General features: G+C 47.1%; 1 protein-coding gene across 1 annotated transcript; it reads left to right on the forward strand.

Moving 5' to 3' along the window:
* Positions 1-15,383: 15,383 nt before the first annotated feature.
* tmem91 (transmembrane protein 91) lies at positions 15,384-21,683 on the forward strand. Its single transcript, XM_076146026.1, has 3 exons — positions 15,384-15,848; positions 17,655-17,801; positions 19,068-21,683. The coding sequence occupies exons 1-3, from the start codon at positions 15,384-15,386 to the stop codon at positions 19,221-19,223; spliced, it is 768 nt and encodes a 255-aa protein (XP_076002141.1). The 3' UTR covers positions 19,224-21,683.
* Positions 21,684-21,749: the final 66 nt, after the last annotated feature.

Consider the following 21,749-nt stretch of genomic DNA (forward strand, 5'->3'; position numbering starts at 1 on the left):
CCAGCAGGTGTCACTGTCTCCTCACAACTAAGAGTCACAGCGGCTGCTCTCTGTGCTGTCATCAAGTTTGGTTTCTGTCTCTTTCAATTTGCATACAGTAGATCTCTTTCTATACATACATACAACTACACAATTAATAACTCAAATGATATACTGTTTTAAGTCTTTTGATCTGCTGACTGAACTCCAACCTGATGCTATTTAAAACACAAAGGCCTGTGTGGTTCATTACAAGGTAAGTGTCAACATGTGAAGAAGATGAAGACGACTGCTCCTCATCTTTTACAATTGAGTGTAAATGTAAAAGCACCGACGTATGACGACACACTTTACACAGACACACATGCGCAGTTCACTCATACACTCACACACACTGTGGTGAGCTTATGTAGTGTTTCAAATTTTCTGCTGAATAATTCAGGTGATTGAAGTGAGCTGACTCCATTCGTCCCACTGAAAGATACAGAATCTGCTTCCTTTCATCACTGTTAGACCCAGAAGAAGTGGCTAATGCAAGAACGCCATTATTATCATCTCAGTCTTCTACTTTAATTTAAATATTATTGAATCTATTAGAAATTCTACTACAAGGGATGATGTAATGTAATTTTCCAGTTTGGAGCTTTGTCAGCAGCAGCAGCAGTTTTACTTGGATACACTTTTACAAATCTTGTGCATTCCAATACAAACAGCCCCATGACATCATCATTGTTTTCACTTTATCTTACATCTCAGCTCACAAATCCATCGTTTGATGTTTGCAACATGAACGAGACACAACAATTGTAGCAAACACCAACTTACAATTCAATATCAACAATCACTAATAAGCAATAATGATTATTAGTGTATGAACATCACGGATCTCTTAATGTCCACATCAAGAACTGTGACATGGAGAGTCCCTATGGGCCTAATATGAGTCAATACAGAATGAAGACTATGTGTATGTGTGTTTATGTTTTGTTGCAGTATTTTCTGTTGAAGGTTTGCTCAAATTGATGAAGGAAGTGGCGTTGAAGTGCCTCGTGCGGCGGATTGTTTGATGAATGATGAATGAGAGACGCACTAATTCCTGCAACCACAAATGCATTTCCATCACAAACATCCTGACTCACTGTGGCTCTGCTACCTCACGTCCTTGGTCAGTGCTGCAGCAGAGAGAGAGAGAGAATTGTATCTGCAGCCGTAAGCAGCGGCGGCGGCGGCGAGTTTTGTGCTGAATAGTGATTCTGTTGGAGCAGAACTCATTTAAGGCCTCATTGAAACCCCATTAGAACCAAGATGGAGCCGAATGAGCAGCTATCGACGTGGCCTGCAGGCAGATGGTTCAGGCCGGAGGTAGGTTGAGCGGCCACCTTCCTCGTCTGTGCCGAGGGTGCACACTTGTTTATTTTTATCTGATGTCTCTCCACTCTCACTCTCTAGTAGTCAATTCTGCCTCACTGCCCCGCCACCCAACACACACACACACACACACACACACACACACACACACACACACACCCAGCCAACCCCAAACCTGTTATTGCTTCCACTCAACCACTTGATCCTTCATCTCTTTGCTCTACCACACACACAGATTTTCCTATTAAGGTAAACGTCTCTCTGAAGGTTTAATTTGACATAATTCTGTCTTTCTCTTATATTATTTTACTCTAATTGACCATGAAAGTGCAACAAATCCCACCCACCTGTGTGTTAGTATTCAGACTTTCAACAACAGAGCAACGAGATGAGAGCAGGAAACAGCAGGTGGAAGAAAGAATGAGGAGAAATAAAAAGTGTAATGGAGGAAGAAACATGTATGGAATGTTTATTTAATGTGTGTGTTTGAGAGCAGGGAGCTGTTTGAGATGTTTACACACACAAAGGGCTGCTTCAGATGTGATTGAGGAGAGCAGCGCCCCCCTCAGATGACAGCGAGCATCATCAATGTTGTATATCTGTGTTCTGAAGCATTAACTCTGTCACCCGGACTGCAGGGATGCGTCTCCTAACGTGATCCCAGCCAGGACTGGGCTCCATAATTTAGTCTGTGTGTGTGTGTGTGTGTGTGTGTGTGTGTGTGTGTGTGTTTTCATGTCTGCCCTCTGCTTGCTCCACTCTGAGACACTGAGGGGAGCAGACAGATCCATGACCTGCAGATTCACACACTGCAAAAAGAAAAGAAAAAGCTAATTCAAGATGCAAATTCAAACATCTCAGAGAAAATCATCAAGCATTACCTGCGTCCACTCTCATCAAGATAACTGGTCTTGTTATTCAGCCAACATTTGCTTATTTTCAAGCTCAGACCAATGTTGTGAATTCTTACAAAAGGGAAATGTTGTGTTTTTGAATCCTGAAAGTATAATTTCCTGAAATAATGGAAAGAAGAAGACAGAATGAGGCAGAATCACCAAAGCAGAATGAGGGAAATGTCACTGGGTTCATTAGATTTGCCCTCGGCTCAGATCTTGTTTTGTTGTTTTTAAGATTTTAATGATGGTTTAAAGCAATCTTCTCCTAAACTTAACTGGATTGCGTAATGTTTTGCTTCTTTTCGGGGATGTTTTGCACTTTGGGGCTTCATGGAACTCTAACGATACAAACCAGCAAACATGAAAAAAGCATGCAAAAGCATCTCTTCCTCTTCCTCTTCCTCCTCCTCCTCCTCCTCGTCTTCCATCCCTGCCATGCTCCCACTCAGCGCTCCTCTGGAGTAATGAATAACAGAGGAGTGCTTGTCCTCCCTCACTCCCCTAGTTAATCAGAGCTCGCCTGGCTGCCCTCTTTCCTGCCACTCCTCACTTTAATAAATCATTCGGGCCTTCAGGATGACAAGTCTGCAAGTGCAGGCTAAGCAAGGAGCACACAGCCTCCATAACACCTTCCTCCTCCTCTTCCTCCTCCTCCTCCTCCTCCTCTCCAGGGACAGCCCCTGCTCACTATCAGCCCTGCCACCACTTTTCAGATGACTCATCTCCTACATCTTCTTCTCCCCAGCGCTGGAAGACAAAACAAACCATCTTTACCAAAGTAAACATGTGGAGGCCTCAGGGTGACGACATGTGACACCTGATTGCATTCTGTTGGGTTCAATTGCATCATTAAGTAAAAGCAATTGGGTTAAAACTCAAGACTGGACTTTAAGTTTCAATATACCATGAAAGAAGTCCAGAGATAATGAAGGATTGAAGCAGGGAAAGAAAGGAAGAGAGGAGATTAGGAGCTAACTGCACCAAAAAGTAACAAGCAGGAGACAAAACAAAGATGATGTGAAATGATAGATGAGGGCCGAGTGCCAGGATGGACACGGGGACACAGTTTGAAAGCTTCTCTGATGTCCTCCTTTGTCCCTCCTCTCCTTTCATCTTTCCTTCCTTCGCTCCTCCGCTGCCAAATTACCCACAAATCCTCTCTGGCCACTGTTGCTTTGTAGGAAACGGCGTCAGCGTTTCACCGCCGCCTCTCCTCCGTGTCTGCCGAGTGTTCTCAGCCTCTTTGATTCCTTCTCACACACACACACACACACACACACACACACACACACACACACACACACACACACACACACACACAGGCTGTTCTTCTTAATCCAGCTCCATTAAGATCCAACAGGACGCTTTAATCACTTTAATTGCCAAAAGGCCTGAGACCACCATGCTGGTCTCCATCTCCCATCCTGCCTGAACTTCCCTCCCTCCCTCCATCTCTCTGTCTCTCTGTCTCTCCCTCTCCCCCCCCCCCTCTCTCTCTCTTTTGCTCTCAACTCAAGCTTTTTCTTCATCAAGGCCTCTTCATCACTTTGCCCGCATAATCCTCTTAAATGGCCACTTAAGCCTTTATTTGATTATTTCGGACTATTTCATCATCCAAATCCAAGAGAGAGAGAGAGAGAGAGAGAGAGAGAGAGAGAGAGAGAGAGAGAGAGAGGGAGAGAGAGGTGGTGTGAGTCCTGATGATTTCTTGCTGTCTGATCAGATTAGTGTTTGTTCCATTGACCTTTCCTGATGTTCTTAACGTGCTGCTGCTTCAGTTCAGCTTGAGGTGAATTCATAAAAGGAGGAAAATGTGGGAAAGTCGCTGCGTCTGGGAAGAAACTCCCTCCTGAAGACGAGACAGAGGAGCAGAGTGGACCTGAGGTGAAGAGGGGAGCTGTGTCATATCACTGCTTCATATGGTGACCCATGATAAACAACACAGCACAGCCCGCCGCGTGTGTGTGTGTGTGTGTGTGTGTGTGTGTGTGTGTGTGTGTGTGTCTATTAGACATTTTAATGTGGGAGCTGCTGCCTGGAGCTGGCAGCGTCTCTGCTGCAGAGACACATTTATGCAGGTTTTTTACTGAGGAAAGGTCACATTTGCAGGAAGCCACTGCAGAGCTTCTGTCTGTGTCTGTAGTACGATTCTCTGGCTCTGTGTGTGTGTGTGTGTGTGTGTTCACAGCGGTCAGCGGTCATCACTCTGGGCTGCTGCAGGTGCTGAGGCTGCGTGTTTACAGCTCTCACACTGTGACAAACACACCTGTAAACACATTCTAATGCTGTTCAGTAAACTGTTCAGACGACGCAGCAACAACACACACACACACACACACACACACACACACACACACACACCAAAGTGGTTCAATGTGTTTTGTTGATAAACATAAACATGGATATCTGTACTTGTCTCCTTTAAATGATCAAATCTAAGCCTTAACTGAATCCCTTATCCGTGTGTCTCATTGTCGTCATGGTGGCCCTCAGCTGTGTTTCCTGCTGTTGGGCCTTGTTGCTCCCCAAACTCTCCTCCTTAACACCGCCTCACTCTCTGCTCCCTCTCCTCTCGCTGCGTAATCAATTTACTGCAGAATTAATCTCTCCTCCCGAGGAAAACGACACTCTGTCTCCTTCTCTGTCTCCTCCCCTGGGTCTCCTCTCCTCTCCTCTGGTTGTTCCCTGCACACCAGCGCTCCAAATATAGAGAACCAGAGCTTTCCCCGCGCATATAAATCATGGCACTCGCTCAGGCATCACTGATCATGGGAACCACGCATTCATATTCCGTCTCCATCTGTGCGTGAGTGGAGTTGTGTAAACATGCTTGCGTGTGTGTGGGGGTTGGGGTTGATGTTGTGGGCAGAAGGTGTGTGTATGTATGTGTGTGTGTGTGTGTGTGTGTTGTGCTGAGCTCTCTCCGTTTCCAGTGTCCTTATGTATATCCCTTAGCATTCTTTCCTTATGGAAGATAAATTATTCAGGCCTCCAGAGGCGGCGAGGAGCGAGAACATCGGGGAAAAAAAGGAAAATGAAAGAGTGATGAGCCTCGCCGTTTCTCCCTGTATCTCCTTACACGGGAGCGATGGTATATAAAGGCTGCGTTTCCTCCGTGCTGCTGTACAAACCCCTGCAGCACGCAAACACACACACGCACACACACACACGCACAAATGGTCCCTCATCAGCTGCTGCCTTTAGCTGAGACGCCAGATTGAGCTGCTGCATTAACATCCTGCCCCAAAGTGCTCGGCCCACAAACACGATGTCGTTAGCCTCCACTCAGAGCAGGATAACAGATGACATCATGCTACAATATCGATACCTCCCTCAGGGCTGTTTTACACTGAGGACAGCAGCCGGCCTGAGGACGAGCGCCCGCTGCTCAGGAGACACTTTTGGTATTTGAATTAAAGAAATGAAGTCTAATGATATGAGACACACACACAGATTGAACGCTCCAGCAATAATTAGGTTTAGGAGCTAAAGTGAATTTATTTCCCCTCCACTCAGTGAGGATTGGATTAGCTGTGTTTTCCCTATTGAGCTACATTCCTCCTCAGGCTCTCTGCTAATACTAATCCAGGCACACACACACACACACACACACACACACACACACACACACCCGCAGACACTGCTGAGGTGGCCGTTCATGTTCTCACAAGCTTTGGTTTAAAACTTCACCTTTCTGTCATCACAACACATCTGAAGAGGCTGAGCGTCTTCTAAACACCCGTCTGTGTGTGTGTGTGTGTGTGCGTGCGTGTGTGTGTGCGTGCGTGTGTGCGTGTGTGCGTGTATGTGTGTCTGTCAGACCATCCCCAGCCTTCTCACCTGTCGGCCGTCTCAATCCGAGGTCAGCTCATTATTTCCTAATCGGCTTGGAGGAGGCGACCGACACGTCAGGAGCCGAGAGTCCTATTCCCATCAAGTGACACACACACACACACACACACACATGCACACATCAGTTATCATCATAGTTTAGTCATTATTTCTGTAGTCATTATTTACTTTGAGTCGTTTTCTCTCTGCCGGCTATCAGGTCCAGATCAATAAGTGGATCAGCGATAGACGACTTATTAAGATCCTTTACCAATGTCATAGTGACCGTGTGGCGACGTGAAAATCACTGACAATCTCTGCTGATCATGTGTGAGAAATGTGAAATCCTATATTGAATAAGAAGCCGATGAACAGAGTGACACACCGGAGAAACTGAACCAAGCCTCTCCTCCCTCCCTGAATCAATCCACGCCTCTCCTTCACTCCACGAGCTCCAGCTCAATGAAACCCAGGAGGAAAGATGGAGGAAGATGAGGTGACAGAGAGGGAGAGAGGAAGGACGTGAAGGAGAAAGGGGACAGATGCAGGGAAAAGGAGGAAGATGTGCTCCGACTGAGAAGAGCGTATCGATCCTGCGGCCTGATGGACTGGAGAGAGGCCGACCGTCACTCTGACCGCCAACTACAAGCAGGGAGCATCAGATAGGAGCAGGGAAGAGAAGAAGAAGAACAGGAAAAGGAGAAAGGGTTCAAGTGTAGCTGGGGGGAGGAGCTGACGTTAATCAACACCTGACCTTTGTCCCATGTGAGCTGCAGGAAGGGGAAACATGGAAACATGTATGTACAGAGCTCACTGTTTCATTTTAGCTCCACCGCTGCTGAAAAGATAAAAAGGAGAGATTTCCACAATAAAGTCAATGTCAACGTCTTCAGCCCTTCTGGATTTTATGGCCCACAAATCTATTTCTGTTCTCAAAATATTCTGACTTTACACGCTCTCCTGTAAGATTCCTGGGTGGGCTGAATGCTTCATCATCTTCGTCTCCTCTGAGTTTACTTCTGAGCCTAATTCATCTTGACCCAGGTGAGCAAAGTGGGTCAGAGGGTGAAGCAGACAGAAAAGAGCTTAAACCGAGTGGAGTCGTCCTCGCTTGGGGGCATTTAGCAGCCTCCTATCTGCAATAACACACAGAGAGAGAGAGAGAGAGAGAGAGAGAGAGAGAGAGAGAGAGAGAGAGAGCGACCTCACTGCATAGCACCAGCCCCCCCCCCACCTTCCTCCACCTCCCTCAGCTTTTGTTCTCCCTCCTCTGTTTTGATCGCTGCCTCTTTCCATTTTTTATGTCTGCCTGCACGCAGCAGGATCATCACAACATTTGTGTCTCCTTCACCATGGAGGCACAGAGGAAGGAGGATAGAACGCTTTATATACATCCAGAGCATCAAACACACACACTCATCCTCCTCCTCATCCCATTCCTGATCCCAAATCACATCCTGATTCATCTTTCAATTGAGGAAAATCTAAATTCCTCCAGACACACACACACACACACACACACACACACACACACACACACACACACACACACACTCAGTGATTCCCGTTTCTGTCCTCATGAATAATTGAAATACAACACATAGGTTTACACCCACAGGCACCATACAACGGGCTTTAGGACCCAGTGCTGCCATCACGATAAGGTAGCATTGCTGAAGAAAGGCAAAAAGGAGAGAGAGACAGCGGGAGAGAGAGAGAGAGAGAGAGAGAGAGAGAGAGAGAGAGAGAGAGAGAGAGAGTCAGAGCAGAGCTGGAGGGGAAACTTGAGAGGATATCAGACACAAATATCACAACAATGATCTAAACATCTGCATTCTGTGGGGAGGAGAGGAGCAGAGGAGATGAAGATCTGCAGGGGGAAGGAGAGGATCTGAATACAAAACATGTACATTACTGCTGCAAGGCTGCACAGGTGTGTGTGTGTGTGTGTGTGAGTGAGTGTGCATCTGTATGCGTTCATAGAAGGGGTGCCCTGTAGCTCAACTCTCTCACACACACACACACACACACAAACCAACACGGCTTGAAGATTCCCTCCCACTGCATGCGCGGCTGTGCGGGCTGAGTGTGCGTGCGTGTGTGTCACTCTGCGGTGCTGTGGATGGATGGAGGGTCCAGACTGGGAGGCTGGATTGTTTCCACTTTGCTCCTTTAAGGACTGGACCTCCTGCGGACAGGAGAGGAGAGGACGAGGAAGAGCAGGACAGCGTCCAGGAGACATCTGAGCTTTCAACACAAAGGTGAGCTCATCCTCCAAGAGAGAAGCTTCTCTGTGTGGTCTGATAGAAGGTTAGAGAAGAGAGGAACATGTATTTGTGTTGTTTAGGGTGAAATTAAGGGATTGTGTGTGTGTGTGTGTGTGTGTGAATGCATTCATGCCTCTGACCTCATCTCATGCAACAAGGCTGCATTCAGCCAGTGTGTGACTGCTCCAGCTCATACTATCAACACTGATATCAATAATCAACCGCTTCATTTGACAAATAAGGTTTGGATCTCTGTCTTCACACTGAGCCTCATGATGATCGATGGATGGATGAGAGTTACTATAGATCACAAATCTGCTGTTTGTGTGAAAGACAACAAGAATAAATCTGTGGAATATAAAGACCAGATTGATCCTGAGAGTCTTTCCAACCAATTTGACTCAAACACACAGATCATAGCTCATTCCTGTGTGTGTGTGTGTGTGTGTGTGTGTGTGTGTGTGTGTGTGTGTGTGTGTGTGTGTTTAGAATGATGTGGATTTAATTTGGACTTTCTGTTGGGAATTTGTGTATTTTTCCCATTGCAGCGCTTACACATCAGCAACCCCCACCCGCCCACACACACACAAACACACACACACAGATACACACACTGAGGTATAGTCCATTGTTTATGTTTGTACAGCGATTTACTGCTATACTGCTTAGCCCAGCATTCAGCGTCAAACAGCACAGCACACACACACTCAGCACAGCACACACACTCGGCACAGCACACACACTCGGCACAGCACACATACTCAGCACAGCACACACACTCAGCACACTGGAGACGCAGCACAACAGCCACAACAGCCACGTCGCATTCTGATGGTTTTTGTTAGAAAACCTGAACTTCACCTTCCTGCCAAACGATGGATCTCATTTGGATCACATGAGGTTGTGTGAGACGTCGTGCCTCAGGGGAGAGTGTGTGTGTGTGTGTGTGTGTGTCCGTGTTACCTCCTAAGGACACTCCTGCCTTTGGCTTGGCAGCGTTCCAAATCAAGTGTTGATAGTTGATAGTTCCTCACAATGTGTAACTATGTGTGTGTGTGTCTGTGGCTGAAAATGAGCAACACCCCCGCCCCCCCCCCGCTCCCTTCAGATAGAATCCCCGTCAATTAGCAGCAGCCCCCCCCTCTTCCTCTGTGATGAAGATGAGGCCGTGTAATACATCATCTCTGGTGTAAAGATCAGTGAGAGCCTAATGACCTCATTCGGCTCTTTGTCTCAGGCGTACACACACACACACACAACCAGGCGTGCACAGATACACACAAACACTCCTGCACACATAAACAGACGTGCACAGATCCACACAAACGCGCCTGCACAGATACACACAAACACACATGCACAGATACACACAAACAGACGTGCACAGATACACACAAACACGCCTGCACAGATACACACAAACACACATGCACAGATACACACAAACACACATGCACAGATACACACAAACAGACGTGCACAGATTCACACAAACACGCCTGCACAGATACACACAAACACGCCTGCACAGATACACACAAACAGACGTGCACAGATACACACACACACAGACGCACACGGCTCATTATTCTGACACAGCACAGATAAAAACACGCCGAGTGTCCTCCTTCAATTCTGCACCTCTTGAGTTTCATCCTGCACCGCGTTGGACACAATGTGGAAATCAGTGAGGTCACTTTCACAAATGCACACACACACACACACACACACACACACACACTGAGAAATTGTTCTGCAGTTTTCCACCACCTGTGCTTTCTCTCTCTTACTCTCTCTCACACACACACACACACACAGCTGGTGCCAATACATAGCACAGCCTGAGGAGGAAGGCAAGGACACCATCATCATCATCAGACTTAAGATAGATGTATCTAAACAATAGTAATGCTCAGATGACAGATTTCACTATGAGTGCCTCCTTCCTCTGAGATAATGAGGCAGGGCTCAGGCCACAGACATGAAAAAGAACAAAACAGCCTGGAAAACTACAAATCTTAATCCCTTTCACTTTCATCTCCTAGGAGACCCTGTTAGTACCAGAGATGAAGACGTGTTTGTTTCCTGTTGTCACTAAATGTGTGTAGTTTCACAGTAGATGAGCAGATACTGAACATCACCAGCACAATATGAGCTCCTGGTCGGTTCAGTACAAAGCATTTATATCTGCAGTATGGATCAGCTTAAAGGAAAAGACACAATGTTTACATACAGTAGAGGTTCATTGCAGAGCTGCGGTTCTAATGGAGCTCCTCAGGGCTCATGTTCCAGCTTCCTATGATAGATTGTAGAGATTTCAGCAATTGAATGATTAAAATGAAATCTTGACTTATAGACAAATCTATGAACATGTAGACCCAGGTTGTTATTAAGCACCGTTACTCTTTCTATATTGGTTACCTGTGTGAATCGGTGCCACAAAACACCTTTCAGTCTAACACAGTCTGACACAACCTAATCTCTATCTATGGCCTCAAAAAGTGTACATTAATACATTCTGTGTAAGAGCAAATGCTCCCAGTGTAAGGATGAAGTACAGTTTGCATGCAAACAACACAGCTTTGTGACGTACAGGCCCTATACGTCCTGTGATGCTCGCAGATGGGACAAAACACAATGTTCCTCATAATGTACAACACAAACTGGATCCATTTGTAACATAATGCAGATGGGTTCTACTTCCCCCGTTCCTCAGGCCTCATTACACACCAGCACCAGCTGTGCGAGCAGAGTGTGTGCGCGTGTGTGTGTGTGTGTGTGTGTGTGTGTTTGTCCATGATGATGTGAGTGCATGTGTATGGTTATGTATGTCTGTTTGCATGGAGGAGGCAGGGCTAGATGACCCTCAAGGGGTCTGTGTGTGTGTGTGTGTGTGTGTGTGTGTGTGTGTGTGTGTGTGTGTGTGTGTGTGTGTGTGTGTGTGTGTGTGTGTGATGCTCTGGGGTTATAGCGGGACATACTGTGGACTGATTAATGAGCTCATGCCGTCATACACACATTCTGCACAGGGGCTTCAAGCAAACCCAGCACTTTCTAGAGCAAATCTGGGGAAGTGGAACGTCCGTCTGCGTCCGAACCCACCGTCGTGCCGGTAAGGAAGCATTACTGGGAGGCCTGGTTACACTGGAATCCTCCCGTGCAGTTGTCAAGCGAGGCAGAGGAAGAGCAAAGACACGGCAAATTAGCCTCTGCTTCATTTATCCTGCAGTGAATAACCCCCTCCACAGTGAATGTGTTTCCATAGGAACATGATGTTACTTTGGCTTTCACAGGCTGCGCCGCACACACTTTACATCCCTGCCTGCTTGCTTATCTTTTCTCCTCAGCTCTTCCTCTCCCCTCTCATCACTCACTCCACACACACACACACAGAAAAAGGGCTTTGGAAATGAAATCAATAAGGACATTTAACTGCTACTTGGGTTTTCATTTCTATTTGCCGTATCTGGCAGCCTGCTGGGCTCTTATCAGCCTGATATCCCTGTTCTACGAGATGTCTTCTCTTTTTTTTTTTATTAAAGCCAGCGTGCATTTACGGCTTCAATTTCCTACAGCTACACTGCCATTTCCTTCACGCGCGCTTGTTCAATGTGTCTCCATCTCCTCGATCTGTATCGGCTGAAATATTACAGCAATTACTCCCAGCCCCGTGCATGAGTGTGTGACAGAGTGTGTGTAAGAGAGAGAGAGGCTGAGTGTGTGTCGTGAGGACTGCGATGAGGCTGGAGATCAGTGTAACAGTCAGTAGCAACAGTTTTCTGTTTTCGTGATGGCAGTTCTAAGCAACATTTCACCGCGTTTGTGCATTCGTACCCCTGGAGAACAAGACTTCTCTTAATGTCTGGTATGGAGGCATCATAGACTGAAGGGATCCTCCAATACGGCTGCATGGTCGAAGAGGAGAAGCCTAAAAAGAGGCAGTGTGAGAAAGGTAGGGAGTCGGATGTGTGTGTGTGTGAATATGACAAGAGAGACAGACAGGGAGGCAGAGAAGAGGAGTCTCTGTAAAAGTGTCAGTGGTGATTTGCAGCACCGTCCTTGCCAGCGTCCCTCTACCTGACTGGATGTTTTATGAGCGTTGCAGAATCAGAAAAAGGAGGCCGGCTTATAATACAGCTGACAGAAGTATTTTTATGGTGGCTGGACGGAGGTGTGGTGTGGGGGTGGAGGGGTGGAGGGGACATAATAAAGCTGAGTGCATCTCTCCTGTAATGAGGCTGCGTCAGGCGGAAGAGGGGGGGGCCCAGAGGTGTGTGTGTGTGTGTGTGTGTGTGTGTGTGTGTGCCTGCCTGCGTGCACAGCTGAATCAGTCTGATTGAGCATGTGTAGGAACCATATGTGCCATATGCTCAGATATGTGTGTGAGTGAGTGTGTGTGTGTGAGGCGTTGCTGACGTCAGTGACTGTGTTGAGCGATCATTCGTTTTGTTCAGCAGGAGAGGTACTCGCCCTCCATAATGGGCTGGGCGGATGGCGGGGGGGTGGAGGGGAGGGGGGACAACGTGCGGAGCACAATGCAGCCCTCAGCACGGCACACACACGCACACACACACACGCCCCAAGACACCAATTACTCCAGGAGTTTGCGAGCAGTGCGCTGGAGCGACTACAAGTCAGTGAATCGATCTGCAGACAGTGACGCACTCAGAATGAATAGTTACTGATGAGACACAGTGTAGTTTGTTGAATTGACACTTTCCCATTCAGACGGCAGAGAAATAAAAAAAGCCCTCCAGCGTCTCTTTCACTCCTCACCTCACAATAACGTCTCTCTCTCTCTACGCTCCACTGATTCTAGATGGAACACATTACGTCAAAATGGTGGTGATTTTACTTTAACTTGGCACCGACAAGTCTCCAATCAATTCCTCCTCACGCCAACATTCATTTGCTTACGTACACAGGAAATGGAAGGGTTAAATATATGACACATTATCTTACTTTCTGCTCTCCTGCCAAAGGTTTAAGGATTTTTCTCTTTCAGAAAGCAGCTGCTGCAGTACACACACACACACACACACACACACACACACACACTTCACAAGTAACCTCCAAATTCATGTCAAACATAAATGGAGAGATGCGTCTTTACTTACAGAGACACTGAGCAACAAAAAGGAAACAACATGACGCTGCAAGTAGTCAAACGTCTCGGCCAAGTTCCCAGTCGAGCTGATGACCTATAAACACAAGAGACGGTTACTTTAACAGTATTTTCGCTCAGAGTTTCTGCGACACTGACATTTTGCAGCGTTGCAGTAAACAGGAACGCTCTGTTGTGTCCATGTAGCAGAGACGGAGCGTTCTGCAGTTTTAGCACTGAGCCACATACAAGCTAACCCGCAGCAGGATGCAGCTAAACGCCTCACTTCACCTTGCTGCTATGTGCTGTTTTCTAAAAGAAGTTATTTGAGTCTAAATACTTCATAATGTTTCCTCCTCCTCCTCCTCCTCCTCCTCCTCCTCCTCTCCAAACATGGCATTTTTCTCTTGACGTCACTCATATCCATCGTGTTCAGCTGCTGACGTAGCTTTAGCTAAGTGCTAGCTACCTCATTAAGGACTTAAAAGTCCCATTACATTGAGTTGAGCCCGTGTCACATCAGTGAAGAGGCTCAAAGTGTCACAATAACTCTTGATTATGTGTTATAAAGACATTTATGCGTTAACATGTGAGTTAACAGCCCGAATCGTCCGGCTAATATCAGTGAGGCCATTTTAGCCAGACTAGCTTTGTTCAACTCATATCATACCATTGCTCTGTATGTAAACATAGCTAATATGTATGTGTGTATGTATAGAGAGGGGGTCGGGGGGAGTCTTGTTGCTATGGCTACCTATTCTTAAATGTACCTCCTGTGGATTTAGCATATTGGAAGTTAAACTGTATACCAGAGCTTTGTCTCGTAGTAAAACAAACTTCATACTGACTCATACCTACAAAGTTAAACTACGTAAAGTGTGTGTGTGTGTGAGTGTGTGAGTGTGACCTTGTTCTCCTCTTTACAGCCCTGCAACAAGTCGTCTCTGGAGGAGCAGATAGAGGGACGCCCGACTCCCACACTGTCCTGAATGAGACGCAGCCACAGTGGGCAGGAGGCATTAAACATTCACGTCCCAGAGGAGCTGCAAACACAAACACACACACAAGGCCATAAATCATCAGCAGAGGGCTTTGATTGCTTTATTATGGCTTCCTGCTGTAACAATGGAGGGACAAACATATTCAAAGGAGTGGTGACCTGCAGACACACACCATAGGACTCCATTTCTGGAGCCTGGTTGCTTTTACTGATTAACTGCCCTTGGAATATGGCCCCAATCACTTCAGAGCACAGCTAGTTTGACTGCGTGTTCAGGCTTCAGCTCCCTGCTGTGTATTAGTCCAGTTATGTGAAGGGCTGCTCCCTGTTTGTCACCGTGCACTTTGCAGCAAACACGAAGGTCGAGGAAAATCTTTGTAACTCCCTTTACGGTTATTTCACAACTCACGAATCATCACCCAGCTCAATCTAAAACTATTTTTATCCTTGAGGCGGAGGTATTGATGCCTTCTCCAGTTTTAATCTACCGCAAGAGACAAGAGACGGTTTCCTGAGTGCACATCACAACACAGGGCCCACTGCCTGGTGCGTCTCCAGCTGATTAAGGTTCTCCATCATCAGAATTGACATTTCCATATTGTCCCAGTCAGAAAGAAGCCTGCATTAACATATTTATGAAGACTGACGCCTCCAATTATGTGAAATGGTAGACATGGGCCAGACCTCCAGCTATCAACCACTGGAGCAAAATAGTTTGTGACATGAGAGGATGTTGAGCGCCTTCATGACACAGGAGGCTCACAGGAGGCAGCGAGCTCTGGCACATTAAGGGTGTACAAAGAATTAGATTAAAGATGGATTATTACTGCAACAGTCAAGCCAAGAAAGCAACTTCGTCTGCATAAACCCTCCAGTCCCTCGTTGCATTTGGTTGTTGATGTGGTGGCCCCTCGTGTGTTTGGCCTTCAAAGAGCGGGATGGAGAATCAGGATGAGCTGGAGCACCCTCTTCTGGAAAACAGCCCAAAGAACAGCGGGGCACCAAGGATGATGACGGGGACGGTGCCCGGGTCAGGACCAGGGGCGGGACTCGGGCCTGGACAAGCACCCGGCGGGATGTTTAAGGGCATCTTGGTGAGGTGCGAGGAGGACCGAGCCTACCCGCCGCTGGCATGGAGGAGCTACTGTGGACATGCTCCTGATCTCCAGCAGCAGCAGGTACTGGACCCATGCTCCTTGACTCGCACTCTGGACTCCTTTTACCCACCGGCCCCCATCTGGGGCCACACAGACTCTATGCTGAGCAAGGACTACCTGGAGACCACCTTTGTGGATATCCGACCGGGATCCATGCTGGAGAGGAAGCTGCTGGCCGAGTCTCAGGACTACCACAGTGGGTCCTACAGCATGGACGACGAGGACGACCTGCTGCCAGACTCTGAGGTAAGACCAGTGGGACCTGTTACGACCCCTACATTCACATTTGATGGAGTAAAACTAACAACTTGTGATGGGAATATTGGTAGAATTTCCTTTTTGTGGCGTAGATGCCCAAAGTCAAAGGAAGAGGCGTGAACCAAGACACACTGATGCCCATATTGGATCATCTTATGTCCACCAGGCCGTCACGTAACAGTGCAGGGTTTGGATTTAAAAGGAGAGAGTCTGCTTTTCATTGGGACAGAGTTTGGGAAGCAGCGGGGAACTTAATATAGCCGTACGGAATGAGTAACGCATTCACTGAACGCTTACTGTCAGAGAGTCAGATTACGTAAAGCTCCTTTCCTGCTGAGGTTCACGTAATGACACTCCAGCAGCAGAGGATGCTGGCTCTATGGTTCATAGATCACTGAACAAATCCACCCTACAGGGAAAATGTAAATTAGCCGTAAGACGCTTACAGTCATCATATCATGTGCTGGGAGAAACAGCAAGTCATCAGTCTGAAAGCTGTGGAGATATAAATACACTCATTTGGGAGATTTTGGAGTCTTTTGCATCTTTCAGCACAGTTAAAGGTCCAATTACCATCATTTCATATGCTGCTTATTAGTTTGTATGATTTAGGACAGGTGGACAGACACACAAACTCACACACACACACACACACACCAACCCACACAATCAATTTGGTCGTGTTTGTTTGAAACAGAGTCATAATTGGACGACTACTCAGCTTTGGCAGAGGTATGAGTGCAATGAGGGCCTCTTAGTTTGATTGTTTTATGGGCTAATGATGTGACAGGCGTTTGACGCATGCATCACATTTGATAAAGTGATTCATCAGTTAATCAAAGGAAACGACCGATAGATTAACCAGCTAATACATTTGTGTCCTATGGTTCAAACAAGGACAAGGAGTTGCTGCAAAGTTGACTGTCCTCATGAGTTTCCTCCACAAGGACAAAAGAACAGCAGCACACGACAAGCGTTGTTTCTCCCCCGGCTCATTGTGAATGCTGAGTGCGGTGACGTAAAGGTGCAGGCAGGCCTGTGGGAGGGAAACCTTGCAGTGACCTCAAAAGAGCAGAACACAGCACCGTGTCTGCTTCTACTCCGCTTCACTTTAGAAGCACAGACTTAGTTAGAGGAGTCAAACAGAGCCGCGGCGTGACGGCTTCAGATTATGGATCTGGTGGTTTCGGTTCTGCGTGATCCCACAGGAGGACGGCGTGTGAGCAGGTGTTTGGTGTTCTGCTCAAATTTGACGCCTCGCTGTTTCCTAAGACACAGAACAGAAGCGCTATAAAACAATGCTGCAGGTTTTCTGATTCTTGTCTGCTGTCCCAACCCTGGGCTCCGGAAGGGGTTAATCTCAGACGCAGAGATAGGAAAGGCGTTTGGCATGTGGGTGCTGCCGTATGAGGCATGTGCTAAAAATGTTACAGGAGCGTCTTTGGAAAATGTGTCTTGGCGCAGGATGTGACAGGGTCAGAGCGAGAGAGGAAGCCGGGCTGAATGTGCAGCTGTTTCAAAGCGGTGTGTGACTCATGAAGCGCCTGCAGTCAGCACAGCGCCCGCACATCCAAACTAACCTCATTCCGTCACGTTAACGCACAAGCACCGGCACAAAGGTTAACGTTTGTTTTTGGAGAACACATAAGGTAACGTAACTAAAGAAGCAGTGAGCAGCACAAACATCTGACTGTAGGTGGAGACCGGATCTACATCTGAACAGCTGATGATGTTGACTGTAATCGTTGATGTCTTAACTGTTGACTTCCTGCGCCTGTGTGTGTCTGTTCCCAGGACTCCTCCAGTGATGAGTTCAGTGACACGGACAGCGAGACCAACTTCCCCCTGATGATCCCTCAGGACTACCTGGGACTGGCCTTCTTCTCCATGCTCTGCTGCTTCTGGCCGCTGGGCATCGCCGCCTTCTACCTGTCACAGAAGGTAAGTGCACCACACACCGCCCGCCTGAGCTGACAACAGTGAACCTGCCGCCGTAGTTCAAGGCCGACGGCGACCTTTGCGTGTTGCACAGAAAGCCGAGTGTGATTGTGTGTGTCTGTTTGGGTGCTAAACCAACAGCAGGTCCTCTGCCGCTTTATGTGCCGCACAAGTGTGGCCATTATAGAATTAGCTCAGAGGTTAGAGGGATTACGCTCGTGTAGATTTACAGGATTATGGCGCCGGCATAAAGCTGGACAGAGGACAAGGTCCCACCAGACGAGGTCGGGCTCAGTCTTTGCAGACAGTTACATCATGTTACAATCAAATCTATACATTTTCAGCAGTGCACTCGTTCTTTCCAGAACAATTTCTCCAGTTTGCATTGTCTCTCCTCACTCACATTGAGCTGTGTGTTTGTTATGCAGGTCGTTTCTGACGTTTCAACAATTAATCTGCAAGTAACAGAGAAAGGAAAATAGCACCAATAAACCAGAGGCGGCAGAGAAAATAGCACCCGAGCTCACAGGGCAGCACATTTTGTAAAGGAATTAAAAATCAATACAACACCGAGCATCCTGCGAACGCAGCTAGAACAAGGTACCGACTCATAAACACAATGTCAGCATGTTACAAACATCAGCGTCTCGCTTTCCTCCAGCAGTTTGGAAAGAGGTGGAGGGGCCGGACGGCTGTTAAACTCAGTGAGCGTCAACGTTGCTCAGATTATAAATGATTCTTAGAGTAAATGTGGTGGAAATATGGAGCAGGTCAAAAGGAAAAGAGGGTGAATGCTCCACAGTCGCCATCTCATCAGTCACCATTAGGGCCGGCGTGGAGGAAAAGCCCCCCAACAGGAGTGCAGGGGGCGGAGGGAGAAAAGAAATCCCATTAACGTTTCTGGAGGCGAACTGGCGAGATGCACAGACCTTCTGATCAGATCAATAGCCTTTGTTACAGTTTAATTAGAGCCATAACAAGCAGCCTCAAGGTGATAGATTTCCAATACGGTTGAGTGCCACCCAAAAGAGGGGTCAGAGTCAAAGACAAGGACGGGAGGCAGAGGGGAGCAAGGGGGAGGGAGGGAGGGGAGGGAGTGATGAAGGAGGCACAAACACTGAGGGAGATTCAGAGATGGAGCATAATATGAGTTCAGCATGTGATTGGAGAGAGCGGAAGACAGTGATGATGACTAACCTCTCCTCTCCTCTTTCCCTCTCTCCTCTTCCTCCCTCCCTCCCTCTCTCTCTCCTCTCCCCCGTCTCTCAGACCAACAAGGCGTCGGCTCAGGGGGACTTCCAGGGAGCCAACACCGCCTCCCGTCAGGCCCTGTGGCTCTCCGTGCTCTCCATCGTGTTCGGCATCATCACTTACATCTGCGCCATCGCCGCGCTCATTTCCTACCTGTCTGGGAAACCGCCCTAAAAGCAAGCGCCTGCACGAGGAAAGACACAAACGCAGACCGACATGCATTCCATAACACACCTACATATCACCTGGACATGTAGACTAACCCCCCTCCGTCTCCCCCTGGACCCTGCCTGCGTTCATGTTCCACCCACACCGCCGTGATGGAGAAGCAGAGTGAAGCGGAGCGCTGAGCAGAGATCACAATGGCCTCTGAATGGAGGAGGACATAACTCAGCGCTAATGAGGAGTCACTCAGAGGACGCACATTAAGGACACTCATTGAAGAAGAAGTCATCCAATATCACTCAGTGTAGATTTAATCTGTGTGTGATTTATCTCACGTTCACCCGACACCCTTGAATTATCATCTAGGTCCTCATTTTATAGGTAGTTGGTGGATTCTCATCACATGTGAAGCATTACTGTAGTTAAAAAAAACAACAACAGAACAGCGACAAACGCAGATGTGTAGATATCACCGCCGTCACTAAACACAGGATTGATGAAGAAGAAGGAGGAGGAAGAGGAGGAGCGTCCAGGCCAGTCTGATGGAAGGAGCCATATCACGTGCATGGCGATGGCTTCCGATTTGGAAGAAGGTCAAAGCAAGGACACAATGGGAGATCAATCCTGATGGACCTCGCCATGGGACAGCACTGTCCCAGGGGGATCACCTGGGCTCCATGAAGAAGAGGGCCCAGACTGAAGGACTCAAACATGCAGACCAACCCATCAGCACCTCCTGGACTCTATGCTTCCATGTTACCTTCTTCTCTTTGTGTGATTTGTTTCTGCCACGTGGACCGATAACGTTTTTGTGTCTTTATAATATTTGAAAGTTCATTTAAAAAAAAAAAAAAAAGTTTTGAGAGTTTTGAAAGGAAATGCAGGTTGGTTCAGTTTAATACTGTGTGTCTCTGCAGAAACACAGGAAGGAGGGACTAAGAAATGATGTCGCCTACATTGAGGTGCGTTTGTGCCAAAAGATACCATGTGAGGATGATCCGTGTTTGAGTTGTGGCATTAATATAAGCGAACGTGGTGCTATACTCCATGATCCTCCACATATAGATGCTGGCACTTTCCTCTCCAGGACCAGGATCCAAACCCTTTACTGTGCATCTCATATCGAACAGAACTTCTGTAAGTTAGTTTGTGTGGTGAAGAATAATGCAGACGTCCAGAGCTCAGCCATCTGATGCATGACTCAGTTAAAGTTCAAGCTCCAGAGCTCTGCATGGGTTTAGTTTGCACTTCAAGCTTCCATTAATTCCTTCATGTGGTCTTGAATTAACGCAATAAGAGCTTTGTTGATATAAAACCCTCTGGACGTATTTGTATTGAGCGTACATGTGCCATAAACAACATGCAGGACGAGGGAAGCCCCATTAAAAATGATGTTTAAAAAAAGACGGCAAGGTTAAAACTAAGAAATCTGTACGTTTTCTATTTAGATGTATAGTTTTATAGAACACAGAACTGGATGACTAACTATTGATTACTAATTTGTTGTGTTCTGCAATATCAGTGTTGTATCAAGACTGAGCGGAGAATCCATTATGATCAATCCAACCAGACGAAGGGCTCGGCAAACCTGGGAGATCTGACTGCAGTCAGCTGATCACTGAGTCCACACACACTGTTCTGACAATCCTAAACAATCAAACATACAATACAGTCAGACCAGAAGGGACATAAGCCCATTTTACATCTATGGTTTTATACATCAGGACAGGAGAACTTCATCAGGTCCTAGATAAACATCAGTGGATCTGTTCAGACCAGATGACGGACATGTCCTCGTGTACAAAAGCATGGAGCTGAACCTGGACGTCCGTAAACACGGACAGACACTTTAAGAGTTTACGTAAACCCAATCTACACCTCATTTGGTCGCACCTGTCTGAATTTAGAGTCGTTGGATGGCACACACACACACACACACACACACACACACACACACACACAGTACACAGTACACATGAGAGGAGAGAGGTGCTCCAGGCCACAAGTTGGAGTCTTACAAACTGATAGACTGATGCTTCATAGCAGAAATGACAGTGGACAAAACTGATGGGAGGTTTCGGTGCAAACATTCAGTGTGAGCCGGAGCATCAGAAAGCGAAGAGGCAGCGGGATACTGAGAGTTAACATGTAACTTACACAAACACTAAACTCGTAGTGTCTGTCCAGCCTAAGGAGGCACGTTACCCTAAAGTCACACTGAGGTGAGATGGACGCCGCTCCGTTCCGTCTCATTTATTCTCATAATAACTGAAGGCGAGTGCACAGCTCTTGTGAAAAGGTCAAAGGTTGTGTTTTATTACAGATGGGATATTCTGTACTTTCCAAGTGTATGAAATGACGTGTAAATATGAAACAAAAACAATAAATGCACTGGTTTAACCCTTTGATTCCTTCATGTCGCACACTCACAGCACTTCCAGTCTGATGTGACCCTGAAAACTTGAAACCATCAAGATGAAGACGTACGTTAGTCCCTCCGACCCTTATGTTGATGTGATTTTCCGTCTCTCAGAG

The sequence above is a fragment of the Genypterus blacodes genome, unplaced genomic scaffold, assembly GCF_046128005.1.
Source record: "Genypterus blacodes isolate CSIRO-AG114 ecotype Tasmania unplaced genomic scaffold, CSIRO-AGI_Gbla_v1 ptg000032l_1, whole genome shotgun sequence".
NCBI classification, from domain to species: Eukaryota; Metazoa; Chordata; class Actinopteri; order Ophidiiformes; family Ophidiidae; genus Genypterus; species Genypterus blacodes.